The 18,309-nt window shown below is 44.1% G+C and overlaps 1 protein-coding gene across 3 annotated transcripts in view; it reads left to right on the plus strand.

The window, feature by feature from the left end:
* Positions 1 to 18,309, plus strand: part of LPIN2 (lipin 2) — a 160,967-nt gene that overhangs the window by 97,732 nt on the left and 44,926 nt on the right. For all 3 annotated transcript variants that reach the window (XM_040354028.1, XM_040354027.1, XM_040354029.1), the window contains exons 6-12: positions 2,544 to 2,667; positions 5,472 to 5,790; positions 6,555 to 6,654; positions 10,735 to 10,922; positions 12,184 to 12,277; positions 17,950 to 18,019; positions 18,115 to 18,204. In XM_040354028.1, the coding sequence (XP_040209962.1) occupies positions 2,544 to 2,667; positions 5,472 to 5,790; positions 6,555 to 6,654; positions 10,735 to 10,922; positions 12,184 to 12,277; positions 17,950 to 18,019; positions 18,115 to 18,204 (985 nt within the window). The remainder of the gene's footprint in view (positions 1 to 2,543; positions 2,668 to 5,471; positions 5,791 to 6,554; positions 6,655 to 10,734; positions 10,923 to 12,183; positions 12,278 to 17,949; positions 18,020 to 18,114; positions 18,205 to 18,309) is intronic.

An 18,309-nucleotide genomic window follows, 5' to 3' on the forward strand; every position in this document is an offset into this window, starting at 1 on the left:
ATACCCGGAAGCGGCGGAGAAGATCTATCTCTAAAACGGTAAGTACTGCTTCGATTTAAAAAAAAACACCTGATTCCCCTTCACAAAACGAGCCTCAATCTAATGTTAAAAATTTAGTTTTTGGGTGAACCTCCACTTTAAGCCCTGCCCTCTGATTCCTCCTGTATTGAAATGTATTGTAACTATACTGTCTGCTCTTGTTGTAAAGCGCTGCGCAAACTGTTGGTGCTATATAAATCCTGTATAATAAAAATAAGCCAGACTCTGTGAGAAATAAAAATGCCCCCCTGCAGTGAAACGCCCCTTGTAGTTCAAGGATTAAAATGCTCATTTATGTCAATGGGACTGGTTTAAGGAGTTTTAACTACCTGATCCTCCACTGCTCCAACAGATGGGAGCGCCCCTGTCCCGCTGACATATAGATTGTATGGCTTTTATATATACCCTGTATTGCTTTTCAAGCTAACAGACTCGCAGCAGAACTTTGATCAGATAGCAAAGAAGGCCATACTGCTTGCTGTATACTAGCCTCACTGAATTCTTCATGAAGAGTATATTTCAGTAGTGCCACATCTATTCAAAGTGTTATTCAATCGTATTGGTTTGCTGCAGGCAGATGAAACTAAGGGCCTTTTCACATTGGTGCATTTTTGCAGCGTTTTTTCCGCGTTTTCGCGGTAAAAATAGTGCTATTAAAACGCTCCCCATGCCCCTCTCCATTGAAATGAATTAAAAACGCAGTAAAATCGCGGTGTTTTACCGCGATTTTAACGCTCTGTTTTTACAGCGGTTTTTAGATCATTTCAATGGAGGGGGCATGGGGAGCGTTTTTATGGGCGTTTTAATAGCGCTATTTTTACCGCGAAAACGCGGGAAAACGCACCAGTTTGAAAGGGCCCTTAGTCTAGTGGTTTTCTATGAAACATATGAGTGCACTAATAAGGATTTGAATGATTTTCTAATCTTTCTGTAATGTCTTGCCTCCACTTAGGGCCCCATCACGCCTCCACGGTTTTGTAGCTTGAAGCTCCAAAATGCTGGAGGAGAAAAAAGTCAATTATTCTCTATGGAGATGGTTCACATCTCCACTGCAAGTGGTCTGAAGCTCAGAGTTCTGGAGCTTTTTTTTGTAGCTCGAAGGCAGATTGTTGCGTTTTTGAAGTGTGTTTTGTTCCTCAGAAATGCATGTAAACGCTTGATTCAAGCAGTTGGAAGTGTTTTAGTATGTTTTGTTGCACGTTTTTGAAAGTTTTTATGCTCAAATGCATTAATTAAATAAAAATAAATAATAATAAATACATAAAATAAATATTAAATAAAATAACCCCAACCCTTAACCCTAATATTAACCCCCATCCTAACCCCTAATAAGCTCCAACATTAAATTGAAACCCTAATCCTAAACCCTAACCCCAATATTAACTCCTAACATTTAACCCCTAATCAAATAACGGAAAAAAATAAATATACATTAACCTCTAGCCCTGACCTTTAACCCTTAACCCCTTACAAAAAAATGTTAAATAGGTAAATAATAAATGGGATAAAAAAAATAGCAACAAATAATGAAACGGATGATATTTTTCTCTATTGTCTAACTTGAAAATGCCAAAGCTCAAAAACGCTGTAAAAAAACGCTCACAAAAACTCATACAAATGTTCCAAAGCAATGCTCAGGTGTCAGGTGTGCCGCAAGCTACCCTGCTCCCACTGTGATTGGCCACAGCAGGAGCCAATCAGCGGGTCCAGCGGCCGGGATGGCTGCCGTTTGTTTGAGGGTAAACAAGACAGGCTGCCGTTCTGCGAAGGAGGAGGATGGAGATCTTGTGTTTCTGCTAAGCAGAAACAAGGATCTCTGTCTTCCTCCAGTCACGGCATTCCCCACCACAGTTGGATCGCCCCTGATGTTAACCCCTTCCCCGTCAGTGTCATTAGTACAGTTGCAGTGCATATTATTTATCACTGATCGCTGTATTGTCAGAATGTCTGTTGGGTGTCCGATCTGTCCTTCGCAATGTCACCGTCCCACAAAAAATCACTGATCACCGCGATTGCTAGTAAAAACATAAAAATTCCATAAAAATATCCCCTAGTTTGTAGACGCTATAACTTTTTCACAAATCACGCTTATTGCGATTTTAAATTTTTTTTTTTTACCCAAAATATGTAGCAGAATACATTTTGGCCTAAACTGATGAAACCTGCCGGGCTGATGTGGTTAATGTAGAGTTCAGGAAGCGTCGGCTAGTAATCTATTTTTAAGGTGTTGCAAAAATGGTTTCCATTGACATTTACAGAACAGTGTAAAATGTATGAGCATTTGTTTCTTGCCTACATGGAATACCAGACCTAGTTTAGATGTTTTAAAAACTTTACAGCTAATTTAAATAATTCCACACAAAGCCATATTACAATCTTACTGAAGTAAACAAGCTGAAAAGTGCAACAGGCTTTTAATGAGAATATGCAGAGTTAATTTCTATGATGAAAGTATACTACATGTTCTTGTTTGATTAAGAAACATTTCTTTACTTTGTTCTCAGTGGTTATTCACTGTCTTTTGGTCCAAAGAGTGATTCAGAGCTAGAAGTTAAACCCACGGAGAATATGCTCAGAACAGAACCTCAGATGGAGTGGACGTGGGGAGGCTTCCCAGAGTCTGCCAAGGTACAGCATGTTGTCTTTACAAGCTTCATAGTTGGAGATATGGGCATTGTATGTCTTTAATAATGGACAGATATTGCACATATTGCATGTCTACACTACTGCCAAATGTTTGTTTAGCCTCTCTGTCTCTGGAACTGTAATAAAGACCATTTTGCATTTTGCCATGCACTTTCGTTAAGAATAGTGGGGTAATTCAGAGACCTAATGCAAGCCGTAGACGGACTGAATGTTGGCCGATTCCTGCCGAATCAACCAAAATGCAAGCTGTAGGTGTCCTGTCAGCACTACCTGTTTAAAAAAAAAAATTTTTTAAAAACTGACTGAGCTGGGTGGAAAACGATCAGTCAAAAACAGTGGGCTAGATTCATAAAGGACATACGACGGCATATCTTCAGATATGCCGTTGTATGTCCGAATGAGCGCGGCCGTATCTATGCGATTGATTCATAGAATCAGTTACGCATAGATTTGGCCTAGATACGAGCGGCGTAAGTCTCCTACGCCGTCGTATCTTAGGGTGCATATTTACGCTGGCCGCTAGGGGCGCTTCCGTAGATTTATGCGTAGAATATGCAAATGAGCTAGATACGCCGATTCAGAAACTTACGTCCACCCGGCGCATTGATTTACGTCGTTTACGTAAGGCTTTTTCCGGCGTAAAGTTACCCCTGCTATATGAGGCGTAGCCAATGTTAAGTATGGACGTCGGGACAACGCCAAACTTTTCGTCGTTTGCGTAAGTCGTACACGAATAGGGCTGTGCGTAAGTTACGTTCACGTCGAAAGCATTGACTATTTGCAACATGATTTCGAGCATGCGCACTGGGATACGTTCACGGACGGCGCATGCACCGTTCGTTAGGAGCGTCAATTACGTTGGGTCAAGGCTCATTATAATACAACAAGCTCACTGCCTGGAAAATTTGAATTAGCCGGGCTTGCGCCGGCCCATATACACTACGCCGCCGTAACTTAGGACGCAAGTTCGTTGTGAATATGGTACCTGCCTCACTAAGTTACGGCGGCGTAGTGTATCTGAGATACGCTACGCCCGCCTAAAGATAGGTGATTCTATCTGAATCTAGCCCAGTGACTGCATCCAATCATATACAGTCAGTGTTCGGGTATTCAGACAGCCACAGGTACAGCGGCTATCTGAATACAATATCATCGCATACCTGATGAAGGGGACCTGCGTGGCTCCGCAATGTTGCACTTTCCTTTGTGATGTGATCTCTTTCATTAACTTTTGGACGGAAATTGGTGATCCATGGTGCGCTGGCGAGTATGTACGCTTGTTTGATGTTTCCAGGACCCAACTGGTAATCGCTGCAGCACCCACCATTTTATGAGCCATATCTACCAGGAACATGTGCCATAGGAATATTGATCAGACTGAATACAATATGCATCAGAGGAGATTCTTCCCTCCACGCTTTTTAGCCTGCATGGGAGAATCAAGTGATTTTCTCTAGTTCAACCCACAGGGCTGATAAGAGAAAACCTAAGGGGCAGATCCACGTACAGCGGCGCATCTCATCTAAGATACACTACGCCGCCTTAACTTTTTTTTTTTTTTTGGAATCCTCAAAGAATTTGCGCCATAACTTACGGCGGCGTAGTGTATCTTTGGCGGCGTAATGGCGTGGCATTCAAATCTCTGTGATGGGGGTGTGTTTTATGTAAACACGTCGTGACCCGACGTAAACAAAGTTTTTTTTTTTAAACTGCGCATGCGCCGTCCATGGGGGTATCCCAGTGCGCATGCTCGCAATTAACCCGGAACAAGCCAATGCTCACGACGGTGACATCATTCTACGCAAATCCCTATTCGCGAACGACTTACGCAAACGACGTAAAGAATTCAAAATGCGAGGCAGGAACGACGGCCATACTTAACATTGAGTACGCCACCATATAGTAGGTTTAACTATACGCCGGAAAAAGCCGAACGCAAACGACGTAAAAAAATGCGCCAGCCGGACGTACGTTCGTGGATCGCCGTAACTAGCTAATTTGCATACTCGACGCGGAATTCGACGGAAACGCCACCTAGCGGCCGCCGAAAAATTGCATCTAAGATCCGACGGCGTACTAAGACGTACGCCTGTCGGATCGATCCGAGATGCCGTCGTATCTTGTTTTGTAGATACAAAACAAAGATACGACGCGCAAAATTTGAAATTACGCGGCGTATCAAGAGATACGCCGGCGTAATTCTTTTGTGGATCTGCCCCTATATGTGTAACTTGTCTTTCTGTATGTTAAATGCTTCCTATTTTCTTGGGTTTATTTCATATCCATGGTTGGAGTTTATCACTCAAATGGCTGCATATCGAAGAGTAAAATGAGGAACCTTGGTAAATAGATGCCGAGATAAAACACAGAATGCGCATTAAGATAGAGGAACAACAAGTTAATGTCAATGTGCATCAATGTTAAGTAGAAGACGTGCCCTGCATATGTAATGAGCAGCCACTATCCTTATATCGGAAAGCAAAGGCACTTGTGTAACATTAAACTGGAGGAATGCTGGATGTGTTACTTTTCTGCATTTAAAAAAAAAAAAAATGTAAATCCAGTGTTTGTTTTTCTTTTTTTGGATCCTACTTGGTGATCACCTAGAGAGGCCCCATTTTTTTTCACAACCCCCCTAAAATGTTTTGCTCAATTTGACTGGCTAGAATCAAGCCAATAGAATACTGTAATCTACATAAAAAACTAAATACATACTGTAGCAGACATTTTTAATTTGTTGCAAATCGGGCTGCACTGTTTTTCTAACAAAATCTGCATCTTTTAAGGCTTACAAGAAGGAAAGAACAGAGTACTTGCGGAGAGCAACAATTACTCCTTCTGAGAAAACGCACTTTAGGGTGATCAGCTCTGAGGCCTTGTCGGGCACAACTGAGGATTCATCCACCGAGGACTCTGTTTGCACAGTCCTTAAACCAGAACCGCGTCCTCACTCCATCAGTATTCAGATGGATCCAGATCTGTTATCAACTGCTGAAACCACACCAAGCTCTCCTTGTGAGCCAGACGATATCCTCCTCCAGGAGACTGCTGATATGTCCGATATGAAGCTTTCCTTAAAACCAGACTCTCCAAGCAAGAAGAAAGGTACATATTGAACCACACCAGATCAGACATTGCTCAAAGTTAGTGATGCCTATGGCTTTTTGTTACGGATACGAGATTTTTTTTTGTGCTGAAAATGCCCCCCTCGGCTTATACTCGAGTCACCTTTTTGCGCCTGATCTCCCAGACTTTGGGGACCCAGTGCTGGCCGTAGGTCCCCTGCACCCCAAACTTTGCACACATATAACTCTTCCTCTACAAGTGTGCAAAGTTTGTTGTCCGGGGCAACTACGGCCGGGGAGCACCGATTTTCCAAAGTCGGGCACCCCTTCCTTAGACTCCCATGTTAAACGGTCATTTCTCTCTTAACTTTGGGGACGCGGTACCGGCCGGCTGTAGGTCCCCTGGACCCGAAACTTGGCACACATGTAGCCCCTCTACAAGTATGCAAAGGTTGCTGTCTGGGGGACCTACGGCCGGGGAGCACCGATATTTCAAAGCTGGGCGCCCCTTCTATATACTCCCATGTTAAACGTAAGTCTAGTCATAGACACAGTGAGGCATGCACATGGACAAAGTGAGGCATGCAGATGGACACCCTAGGCTTATACTCGAGTCAATATGTTTTCCCAGTTTTTTTTGTGGTAAAATTAGGTGCCTCGGCTTATATTTGGGTCGGCTTATACTCGAGTATATTTAAAAAAAACATGATCCAAGTTGCTTGGCTCAGCTGATTTTTCATCCTGCCGTGATACTGGGAACTAATTGAAAGCGTTCTCTTATTTTATTTTGTTTTTTCCGCAAAGGGGTGAAGAAGAGAAGCCAGCATCAGGGCCCGGGTGATATTTATCTTGACGACTTGAATGTTTTGGAGCCTGAAGTGGCAGCACTTTATTTTCCTAAAAGGTATAAAGTTATGTTTCTGTACAAAATTCATCAATATAAGCACCATTAAATTAGTATGAGGGGAGGGGATGTATGGGAAATGTTTGCCAAGTTATTCAAAAATATGGTTTGTATTATTTACACGTTAACTTTTTTTTTTTTTTTTTGGGGGGGGGGGGGTTAATTTAGCATTATATGTGCCATTTTATCACCCCCTTTGCATGCTGCTTTATAAATGAAGTGCAAGTGTCAAGTATTAATGCCGTCCTGGCTTCCATCATTTCCACATGCATGACAGCAGAAATAGTTTCCCAGCCATTTAATAACAGAACAAACTTATTAGTATGTAACGTACTGTCAAAACAAAAATGTATGAAAGACGAATGTGTTCTCACACTTTTACAAAATGGCCTGTAGGATGATGCAATTTACACAGATTTAAATAATGTATACACTAAGGACGCCTCCATCTAGGTGTAGCATTTTAAAAAGTATCAAAGAAAATATAAAAATGCACTCACTAGTTAAAAGTACTTCCATCAAGAACTCTGCTTCAACGAGCCACATGCCTGTAAAGCTCTGCAGCTTCATGGAGATCCTATGGAGGTCTCAATGGATTTATGACTAGCCTTGATTCACTTTTAACTAGTGAGTGCATTTTTATTGTCTTTTTATACTTTTTTTTTTTAATAAACTGCTACACTGTCCAAATCCTGCCTGTGATCATTCTTTCCACTCACTCACAGGGAGATGGGTGAGTGATGTCAAAGCCTTCCCCTGTAAATCGCGCCCACCTGTTTAAAAATGAAATGCGCTACTCGGTTTCATGAGCGCAATAAATTCTTTATGAAGGGTTCTGTAAATACAGTTCAACCAGGGGTTGCACAGCATGGTTTGGACATGTACTTTGCTGAGAGCATTGTAAACATGCTTACTGTATGCCCTTACCTGGCAGTCCAAGATGTGGATGGGAAGAGGGGAGTGAATGATACCATGGGGAGGTTTGGTGTCACTGAAAACGCACTGTGGCGTCACAGGCTGATATTGGAGGAACTACAGTGCAGAAGAAGTTGGAACTTGGAGTAGTTCATTTAGACAGGTACAAGGATTACTTTGTCGTTTAAAGTGGTTGTAAACCCTGTTTCATCACTTTTACCTACAGGTAAGCCTATAATAAGGCTTACGTGTTGGTACAGTGAATATCTCAGTTTAGGAGATATTCACTGTATCCGCATGTGCCAACCTCATCGGCACATGGGCACTGAAATACCGGCCCGTTCGTGCTATTTCTTCAGGAGCCGTGCCGTGACTGCCGCCCCCCGCGTGCATGTGTGGGAGTGACATAATCGCTACACCGTAGCCGGCAAACCCGGAAATAACTCCGGGAGACATGTCGCCAGTCACAGCGGTGTACACAGGGCCGCTGACAGCCGTTTAACCGCCCCCCAAAAGCACTGTCTACAGCACAATATGGCATCTGGGGAGGGACCGGGGGCGGAGCTAGGGTGGGGCTGAAGGGTGCCCCGTCAGGTAGGCTGTACGGGGCCCCATGATTTCTATCAGCGGCCCTGGGTGTACGGGGACCACTGCAGGGGGCTTCGATCTAAGGCAAGTATTTCAAAATGCATGCGATGCATACTAAATAGCTCGTTATGCCTTTTGTCTTGCAGGTTTTTGAGTTTACAACCACTTTAACCACTTAAGGACCGCCTAACGCCGATATACGTCGGCAGAATGGCACAGCTGAGCACAGGCACGTCACCTTTAAGAGCCCAGCCGGTGGTCGCTCGCGCGCGACCCGGTCCGAAGCTGCGTGACCTGCGGACCCGATCGCCGCCGGTGTCCTGCGATCAGTCACAGGAGCTGAAGAACGGGGAGAGGTGTGTGTAAACACACCTTCCCCGTTCTTCACTGTGGCAATGTCCATGATCGTCTGTTCCCTGATATAGGGAACGACAATCACTGACGTTACACGTCCAGCCCCGCCCCCCTACAGTTGGAAACACACAAGGTCACACATAACCCCTTCAGCACCCCCTAGTGGTTAACTCCTAAACTGCAATTGTCATTTTCACAGTATCCGTGCATTTTTATAGCACTTTTCGCTGCGAAAATGACAATAGTCCCAAAAATGTGTAAAAATTGTCCGATGTGTCCGCCATAATGTCGCAGTCACGAAAAAAATCGTTGATCGCCGCCATTAGTAGTAAAAAAATAGTAGTAAAAAAATAAATTATTAATAAAAATTACATAAAACTATCCCCTATTTTGTAAACGCTATAAATTTGCAAACCAATTGATAAACGCTTATTGCGTTTTTTTTTTTTTTTTTTAAATAGGTAGAAGAATATGTATCGGCCTAAACTGAGGAAAAAAAAACATGTTTTTTATATCTTTTTTGGGGATATTTATTATAGCAAAAAGTAAAAAATATTGAATTTTTTTCAAAATTGTCGCTCTATTTTTGTTTATAGCGCAAAAAATAAAAACCGCAGAGGTGATCAAATACCACCAAAAGAAAGCTCTATTTGTGGGGGGGGGGGGGAAGACGCACATTCTGTTTGGGAGCCACATCGCAGCGCAATTGTCAGTTAAAGCGGCGCAGTGCCGAATCGCAAAAACTGGCCCGGTCCTTTACCTGCATAATGGTCCGGGTCTTAAGTGGTTAAAGCTCATTTAACAATTCCAAGGTGAATTTCCAGTATTAAAGTGGTTGTAAACCCCCCCAAAAAAAACCTGCACGACAAAGGCATAATGTGCTAGTATGACTAGCATACTAGCTCATTATGAATGACTTACCTTAGATCAAAGCCGTCCTCGTGTCCCCCTCTGGCCGCAGCCATCTCTCCTGGAGGCTACTTCCGGGTATCGCCGCTGCGGTGCTGTGATTGGCCCGGAGCGGCGATGACGTCTCTCAAAGTTGGCATTATCCATTCTAAAAACCGGCATTCTCAGTGCGCCTGTCTACGGTGCGAATGCGCCGTACACATTGGTGCATTTTTCTTTTTAAAATCTCTCCTTAACCGTGTAGATATTTCTTGAACCTACAGGTAAGCCTTAATCTAGGCTTACCTGTAGGTGCAATTGATCAGAGAGGGTTTACAACCACTTTAAGAGCATTTATCCTTTTAGGGGCTTGTAGGGACACCAGCATTGGTACATTTAATGTTCTTATCTTCAACAATGACTATAGTATTTTAAAGCGGTGGTAAACCGCTGAAAAAAATAAAAAGATAGCATAATGTACTAGTATGCATAGCAAAGCACATTATGAAATACTTTCTGTAGAATGAAGCCCTTCCAGCGGTGACTGCTCACCACTAAGAAGGCTGACTTCCTCTGGTGTTTATTCAGGCTCCGGCGCTGTGAGTGGCCTGAGCCGCGATGGCGTGACTTTGGTAGCTGCTGTTTCCGGCGTAGGCTCTGAATGTTCGACACTGTAAGCCAGACCTTCAGAGGGCATGTGCTGATGATGTCATCGGCTGCGTGCACTCTGAATATTTCCTAAACTGTGCAAGTTTAGGAGCTATTCACAGTAATGCCTCGTACACATGACCGTTTTTTCCAATGGGAGAACTGCTATGAGAGCTTTTCGGCGGGAAAACTGCCGGACAAAAAAAGAGATCGGGATCTTTTTTTTTCTGTCAGGCCAAAAATCTGAGCGGGAAATCCGTTCGTCTGTACTAGCGTTCGGAATGGGGATGGCACATTCGTTGCGTTGCAAATTATTGCATCGTTTAATGCAGAGCATGAAAAGCGCGAATCGTCTCTTACCAAACTTTTACTAACACAAGGATCAGCAAAAGCAGCCCAAAGGGTGGCGCCATTGTAATGGAACTTCCCCTTTATAGTGCCGTCGTACCTGTTGTACGTCACCGCGCTTTGGACGGGCGGACTTTTGGTCTGAGTGTGTGTATGCAAGGCAGCCTGAGAGGAATTTTGGCGGGAAAACTGCACGTGTGTACTAGGCATATGACTTATTATAGGCTGTAGGTACAACAGAGTTTACAATCATTTTAATTTTAAAATGTAAAAAGTTTACATTGATGAGAAGCGTAAAGCTATTTGTATTAACACTGAGATAATCTGCTTGTATTACAGCGAATCGGATCCAGGATCCAGGCAGTGGATGGAATCGGACATGCTCTCAGGCTCGCAGTCCCCCCAGTCTGTGGGTAGCGCTGCTGCGGATAGTGGTACAGAATGCCTCTCTGATTCAGCCATGGACTTGCCTGACGTAACGCTCTCTCTCTGTGGAGGCCTAAGTGAGAATGGAGAGATATCCAAAGGTGAATTGTACTGGCACTTTCCCCCAGTACAGGCGTTTATTCATTAGTGTTTTCAGTGTGGCAGATAAACGTCTTTCATTTGCTTCCTGGAAGCTGTTTTCCTGTATGCAGTGTTACTGATTAGCAGATGCTGCCTGTTAGTGGAACAGACACCTCACAGGGACTAGATGACATCATAGGATTTTGCTAACTGAAAGTATGCTGTTTGCAGCAGTTTAGCTAATCTGAAAAGAGGAAATTCTATAATAAGCCGTCTCCAGCTGTGCAAAGATTTGGGCCTCAGTCCATCATGTAGACTCTCCCGGCTGCACAGGGGTTGTGTCTTAAAGTGTTGGTTTTACTGCTCCAGCAGCTTTCCCTTTTAAAGGGGTTGTAAAGGTACAATTTCCTTTTTCTTAAATGGCTTCCTTTACCTTAGTGCAGTCCTCCTTCACTTACCTCATCCTTCCATTTTGCTTTTAAATGTCCTTATTTCTTCTGTGAAATCCTCACTTCCTGTTCTTCTGTCTGTAACTCCACAGTAATGCGAGGCTTTCTCCCTGGTGTGGAGTGTCGTGCTCGCCCCCTTCCTTGGACTACAGGAGAGTCAGGACGCTCACTAACACACAGCTCCTTTCTCTATCTGCAATGTAGAGAGCGTCCTGACTCTCCTGTAGTCCAAGGGAGGGAGCAAGCACAACACTCCACACCAGGGAGAAAGCCTTGCATTACTATGTGGAGTTACAGACAGAAGAATGGGAAGTGAGGATTTCTCAGAAGATATAAGGACATTTAAAAGCAAAATGGAAGGATGAGGTAAGTGAAGAACTGCACTAATGTAAAGGAAGCTATTTAGGGGAAAAAAATTGTACCTTTATAACTCTTATAACTTTATATGTTGTATGATTTACTTAAAAAGAAAAAAAAAAAGTGCAAGAAGTAGTGAGCAAAGCGCAGAATGCGGTAACTCGTGGCAATCAGGTTATGTATACCTGTAAAAAACGCTGTTAAAAAAATCCTTATTGGTTATTGTTTTTTTGTTTGTTTTTTTTTGTTCTTTGTGCTTTCTTGTCTTTTTGCTAACCATACCCTCAATTTATTGTATGGGTAATATGGGGGGGGGAAGTGAGGGACAATCTTCCAAATTAAATATAAAAATATGACAGCGCTATCCCACTCTATCCAAAATTTAAAAAAAATAGTTGGAGTTGGACCTTAAATATGATGTTTCTTAGTCCTGTTTGATAGAAATGTAAATCTTCTTTTTTTTTTTTTTTTCTAGAGAAATTCAAGGAACACATTATCACATATCAACAGTTTTCCGAAAACCCAGGAATAATCGACAATCCTAATCTAGTTGTGAGGATCTATAACAGGTATTGCACAGTAAACCACCAAAGCCCTGGCTGTTCTTGTCTGGCTCCTGTTGTGGTTGCGTGTCTAGTTGATTATTAACCACTTTAGCCCAGAAGGATTTACCCTCTTAATGACCAGGCCATTTTTCTGATAGGGCACTGCGTTACTTTAACTGACAATTGCACAGTCGTGTGACGCGGTACGAAAATAAAATTGATGTCCTTTTTTTTTTTTTTTTTTTAACACAATTAGAGCTTTTTTTTGGTGGTATTTGATCGCCAGGAACACACGATCTCTATCTTCATTCCTTTCAGAACGACGATCTGCCTTGTTTACATAGGCAGATCACCGTTCTTCCTCTCTGGGGAACGATCGCAGGTGACTGGACCTACTGGTTGGCATCCCCTATGTCCAATCGGCGCGCGATCGCACCTCCGGCAGCACACACATGCCACAGATACGTGATTTTGCACAATAGAGCCGACCCGCTGCTGTAAACAAGTGGTCGGCAAGTGGTTAACCATTGCCTGTTCAGTCAGTTGCTTCCTTGGGTTTCATTTTTTTATTTTTATTTTTTAAAGTGTATCTTGTGCGTTTACTCGAGAGAGGAGCCGGACTGCAGGAGTTGGCCCAGAGGCAATCTGCCACCTTTCTCCATGCCCCGGGTGGCAATGGCGGGTGTGTGAGGGGGTCCTCCCACACAGCCCGCCCTACCTGCTCCGCTTTGAAGCCCAACGGGGCAGAGGGACTCCCTATAAGGGAGTGAGAGGATTTGCCCGCTCAACCAGCCCTGTTAGTCCTTCGCCTCTCTTTTTTAGAGACCGCGTGGTCAAAGTGCGTGCATGTTAACCCAATTTCGAGTGCGTGTAAGTGTGGTGGTTTTTGTGGGAGGGGGGTGGGCGTACTAAGCGCAGGCTTACCTCACATAGCACACCCACCGGGAGCCGGGCTGAGACCACCTGGGTTTCATTTGGGCACACATTGCACTCTGAGATTTTGTTCCTCTGTGGGGCAAATCAACAGACAAAAAGCAATGGTTAAAGATTAGACACTTTACCATGTGTTAAAGGGGTTGTAAAGGTTTGTTTTTTATTTTCTAAATGGGTTCCTTTAAGCTAGTGCATTGTTCACTTACCTTTTGCTTCGATTTCCCTTCTAAATGTTTTTTTTCCTTTGTCTGAATTTCTCACCTCCTGTTCCTCCTCAGTAAGCTCTTCTGGCTGACTAACCTCCAGCCGGAACGGCTCGGATGATGGGGGCAAGCTTACCGAGGAGAAACAAAGTGAGAATTTCAGACAAAGAAAAAAAACATTTAGAAGGGAAATTAAAGAAAAAGGTAAGTGAACCAACAATGCACTAGCTTAAAGGAACCTATTTAGAAAATAAAAAACAAACCTTTACAACCCCTTTAAGCCTTGTACACATGATGAGTATACCAAATGAATGATCGTCCGTTTGTTTTGCAGGCTAGTCTCCTCACATCAAAAACCAATAGGTTACTAAAGTTACGAAAATTCTCATACGACAGAATACAACTTCGGAAGTAGTCTCGGTCTTTCGATTATTTTTTTTTTTTTCTTTCAGACGAATACTGTACTGATTAAGCGAAAATCATTTGCTCTGTTATTGTACCAGACATTTTTTCGTGTTTGTCCCGTCTGATAATTTCGCATGAACTGTTGTGATTGGCTCTGCAAAGCTGTGTACGAACGATCAGATTATCATATGAATGCTTCAAAAGTGATATTTTTCGTCCGATTTGCTGAGCGTGTGTATTGGGAATAACTATGTGCCTATCAGCACTCTTCCTTGTACAGACGATGTACGGTATACTTTGAAGCCACATGGGCTGTAAATGTTATTTTAAAGCAGAGTTCCACCCAATAGTGGAACTTCCGCTTAATTGCTTCCTCTCCCTCTCTGGTGTCACATTTGGCACCTTTCAGGGGGGAGGGGGGGAACGGGGACCCGTTTTTGACAGGCCCCCTTTCACACTTTTGGGAGACTGGGCGGCGGCCCGGGCGTGAAGCCGTAAGGCTTCAGTTGCCGGGTTCCCTTACCTGGAATGGCGGCTGCACCCGACAGTCGATCTGAAGATTGTCTGGGGTGCCGACATCGCAGGCTCCCTGGACAGGCAAGTGTCCATATAGTATTAGTCAGCAGCTACAGTATTTGTAGCTGCTGACTTTTAATGTTTTTTCCCCAAGGCGGAACTCCACTTTAAATTAATGGTAATTTTTACTGGATAAACAAGCTGTACAGTGGTGGGGGGTTTCAGGACAAAGTGTGATCATTGGAGAAGAGTAGGCTGAGTTCCCAACATAGCTAGAGAACTGACCAGGATGTGTTCTCCTGCTTAGTGTGGTCTGTTTTTAATAGGAAAGCAGGAGGACTGTCAGGAACACACCAGACATTTCACACAAAGTAAGCAATACAAAGAACATAATACTGTTTGATACAAGTAAATGTTACAGCAGGCACATATCGGGAGTATGAAATGTTGGGTTTACATATTCTTTAGGCATGCTCCTGTGTGAGGGCCGTGTTTTGCCTGTGCTGTGTTCACAGGTTTTCCATGCATCCGAACGTAGACATTTCCATTCCTGTCAGGTTTGGACGTAGTGGCTGCTTCCAATTTGATATCCATGTGGATGCGGGTTCATGTCACCGAACACCCACTGTGTGCGTTTGGGAACCCACATTGATGTCAGGTTGGGAGCACAAGCTGCGTCCCATTGTAATTGGACTGCCCGTGTGCAGATGCATGGAACACATGTGAATACTGCACTGCAAAACACAGCTCTCACACTGGTGTACACCCAACTACACCCATGTGAACAAGGCCTACTTTTTTCAAAGAATAGATAAATGGATTTAGTGGCATTTTTTATGTATGGTCGGAATTTAGCTTTTGAATGATGTCACAATTGGAAATGTAAAGAGAAGCTGTCATAATGTCTCTCAGAAGCCTGAAGTGGAACCAAATTATTTACGGGCCATTTTTTATTTGTTGGTGCTTCTATTAACGCCTGATATTCTGCTGGATGTTCGTCAAAATTTATTTGTTTCTGTGTGTGTATATATGTATGTATATGTGTGTGTGTGTGTGTGTGTGTGTATATGTGTGTGTGTGTGTGTGTGTGTGCAGTGGCGTAACTAGAGACTTCAGGGCCCCGGTGCAAGAAATCGTGAAGGCCCCCCCCCCCCCCCCCCTGAAAAGCCTGATTTTGATACTTAATTTTTTCACACTGTACAACAAAGTAAACAACACTGTTTCTGATTTCACTTGGGGGGGGGGGGGGGGGGTGTCTGCGGCGACAGTGATGGTGCCATCCTCTCCCACCACCACCTTTGCCTCTTACTGATCTCATCCCTACCTCTGTTGTAGAAGTAAAAGGGGGATAGGGATGAGATCAGTGGTGGGATGAGATCAGTAAGAGGCACGGGTGGTGGTGAGAGAGGATGGAACCACCACTGCCACCCCTTCTCAAGTACCACCGCTGCCACCTCCCTCAAGTATCAGACCTTTCACCCCCCCCTCAAGTACCAGCGGTGGTACTTGAGGGGGGGGGGGGTGGCTGCGGCGGCAGTGTTGGTGCCATCCTCTCCCACCACCACCCGTGCCTCTTAGGGGTCCCATCCCCCCCACCACTGATCTCATTCCTATCACCCCTATTACCTCTGTTGTTGAAGTAATAGGGGGATAGGGATAAGATCAGTGGTGGGGGGATGGGATCAGTAAGAGGCACAGGTGGTGGTGGGAGAGGATGGCACCACCACTGCCAACCCCCCTCAAGTACCACCACTACCAACTCCCTCAAGTATCACGGTGGCTGCGGTGCTACTTGAGGGGGGGGTGGCTGCGGTGGCGGTGCCATCCTCTCCCACCACCACCTATGCCTCTTACTGATCCCAGGCATCCCCCCATCACTGATCTCATCCCTATACCCCCCATCACCTCTGTTGTAGAAGTAATGCGGGGATAGGGATGAGATCAGTGGTGGGGGGATGCCTGGGATCAGTAAGAGGCACAGGTGGTGAAGGTTGGCATCGATTGCTGAGCTCTGCCTCTGTCACTTAATTGACTTACCGTTAGTCAAAGAATTAATCGATGCCCCGCGAATTCCTATTGACTTCTGTTCTGTCACGGGTCTGACCTTCACCGTGCCTTCTTCTCCCGCCAGGATGCCTTGCCTCACATGGGAGCCGGGTAAGTACTCCAACTAAACACGAAGCCGCAGAGGGGAAAGCTCCTCCCCCGCCATCTCTCATTTGTTGTCAGGGTCTGCCCCGCCTTGCCTACCTACATCTCTGTGTGCTGCCTCAGCTGCATTCTCCCTTCTGTATAAGCCAACAGAACACACTGACAGTCAGGCAGATGTCTCACACGGACGGGTGGCTGGCCCCCCAGACTTGGTGAAATGACAGGGTCCAGTCGCAACTGCGACTGTCACGACCCTGATAATTCCGCCACAGTGACTGTGCCATCAAACGCAGCCAGGGGGTGGCTGGGGAGAGGGGACGCACCGCTACTAACACATACATGCACACACACACATTCATACACACATGGCATGCACACTCACTTACACACATATGCACAGGCACATGAACACACACACATGAACACACACACACACATGAACACACACACACACATGAACACACACACACACATGAACACACACACACACACATGAACACACACACACACACAAACACACACACACACATGAACACACACACACACAAACACACACACACACAAACACACACACATGAGCACACACACACACATGAGCACACACACATGAGCACACACACATGAACACACACACATGAACACATAAACATGAACACACACACATGAACACACACACATGAACACATAAACATGAGCACACACACATGAACACATAAACATGAGCACACACACATGAACACACACACATGAACACATAAACATGAACACACACACATGAACACATAAACATGAGCACACACACATGAACACATAAACATGAACACACACACATGAACACATAAACATGAGCACACACACATGAACACATAAACATGAGCACACACACATGAACACATAAACATGAACACACACACATGAACACATAAACATGAACACACACACATGAACACATAAACATGAGCACACACACATGAACACATAAACATGAGCACACACACATGAACACATAAACATGAGCACACACACACATGAGCACATAGATACACATGCAAACACACACAGTAGATAAAAAACGGCAGTCTTTTACCTTAGCAGCTCTTCCTGCCGGGTACTGCACTGTAGGGGGAGACAAAGAGCACACACGTTCGCTTTCACTTTGTAATGAATGTGATGAGCTCCCCGCACAGTGCAGATTACAGCTCGGCTTGGGATCGGGGAGCTCATTTTCGCTCCTCCAAAGCACTGTAGTATACAGGGGGCCCTCGAAGGCCCCCTGCAGCAAGGGGCCCGGTCGCAATGGCGACCTCAGCGACCCCTATAATTCCGCCATTGTGTGTGTGTGTGTGTATGTATGTATGTGTGTGTATATATATATATATATATATATATATATATATATATATATATATATATATATATATATAAATTGTGTGTGTGTACTTACTAATATGTGTTCTGTAATAAGCTTACAAAGCATTTGTATTGCAGGTACTATAACTGGGTACTGGCAGCACCTATGATCCTGAGTTTGCAAGTATTTCAAAAAAACTTACCCAAGGTTAATATCACGTTGTTACATTTTGCTATGTGCGACATTGCTATTACTGCACCTTTTTTGTCTCCAACATTACATATTCATTTTGTTGTTTTTAGAATACCATTGAGTCCTGGATGAAAGAAAAGATGCCAAAGAAATCTGGAAGATGGTGGTTCTGGCGAAAAAAAGATAGTTTGGTTAAACAGGTAAGACAATATTGTGTTCTGAGCCAAATAATGTATTCAAATAATTACAACCATGTTTGTGAAACATGAGAACTTCTGAAGAAAAAAATATATAATTCTCAATTA

The sequence above is a fragment of the Rana temporaria genome, chromosome 5 (assembly GCF_905171775.1).
Source record: "Rana temporaria chromosome 5, aRanTem1.1, whole genome shotgun sequence".
NCBI classification, from domain to species: Eukaryota; Metazoa; Chordata; class Amphibia; order Anura; family Ranidae; genus Rana; species Rana temporaria.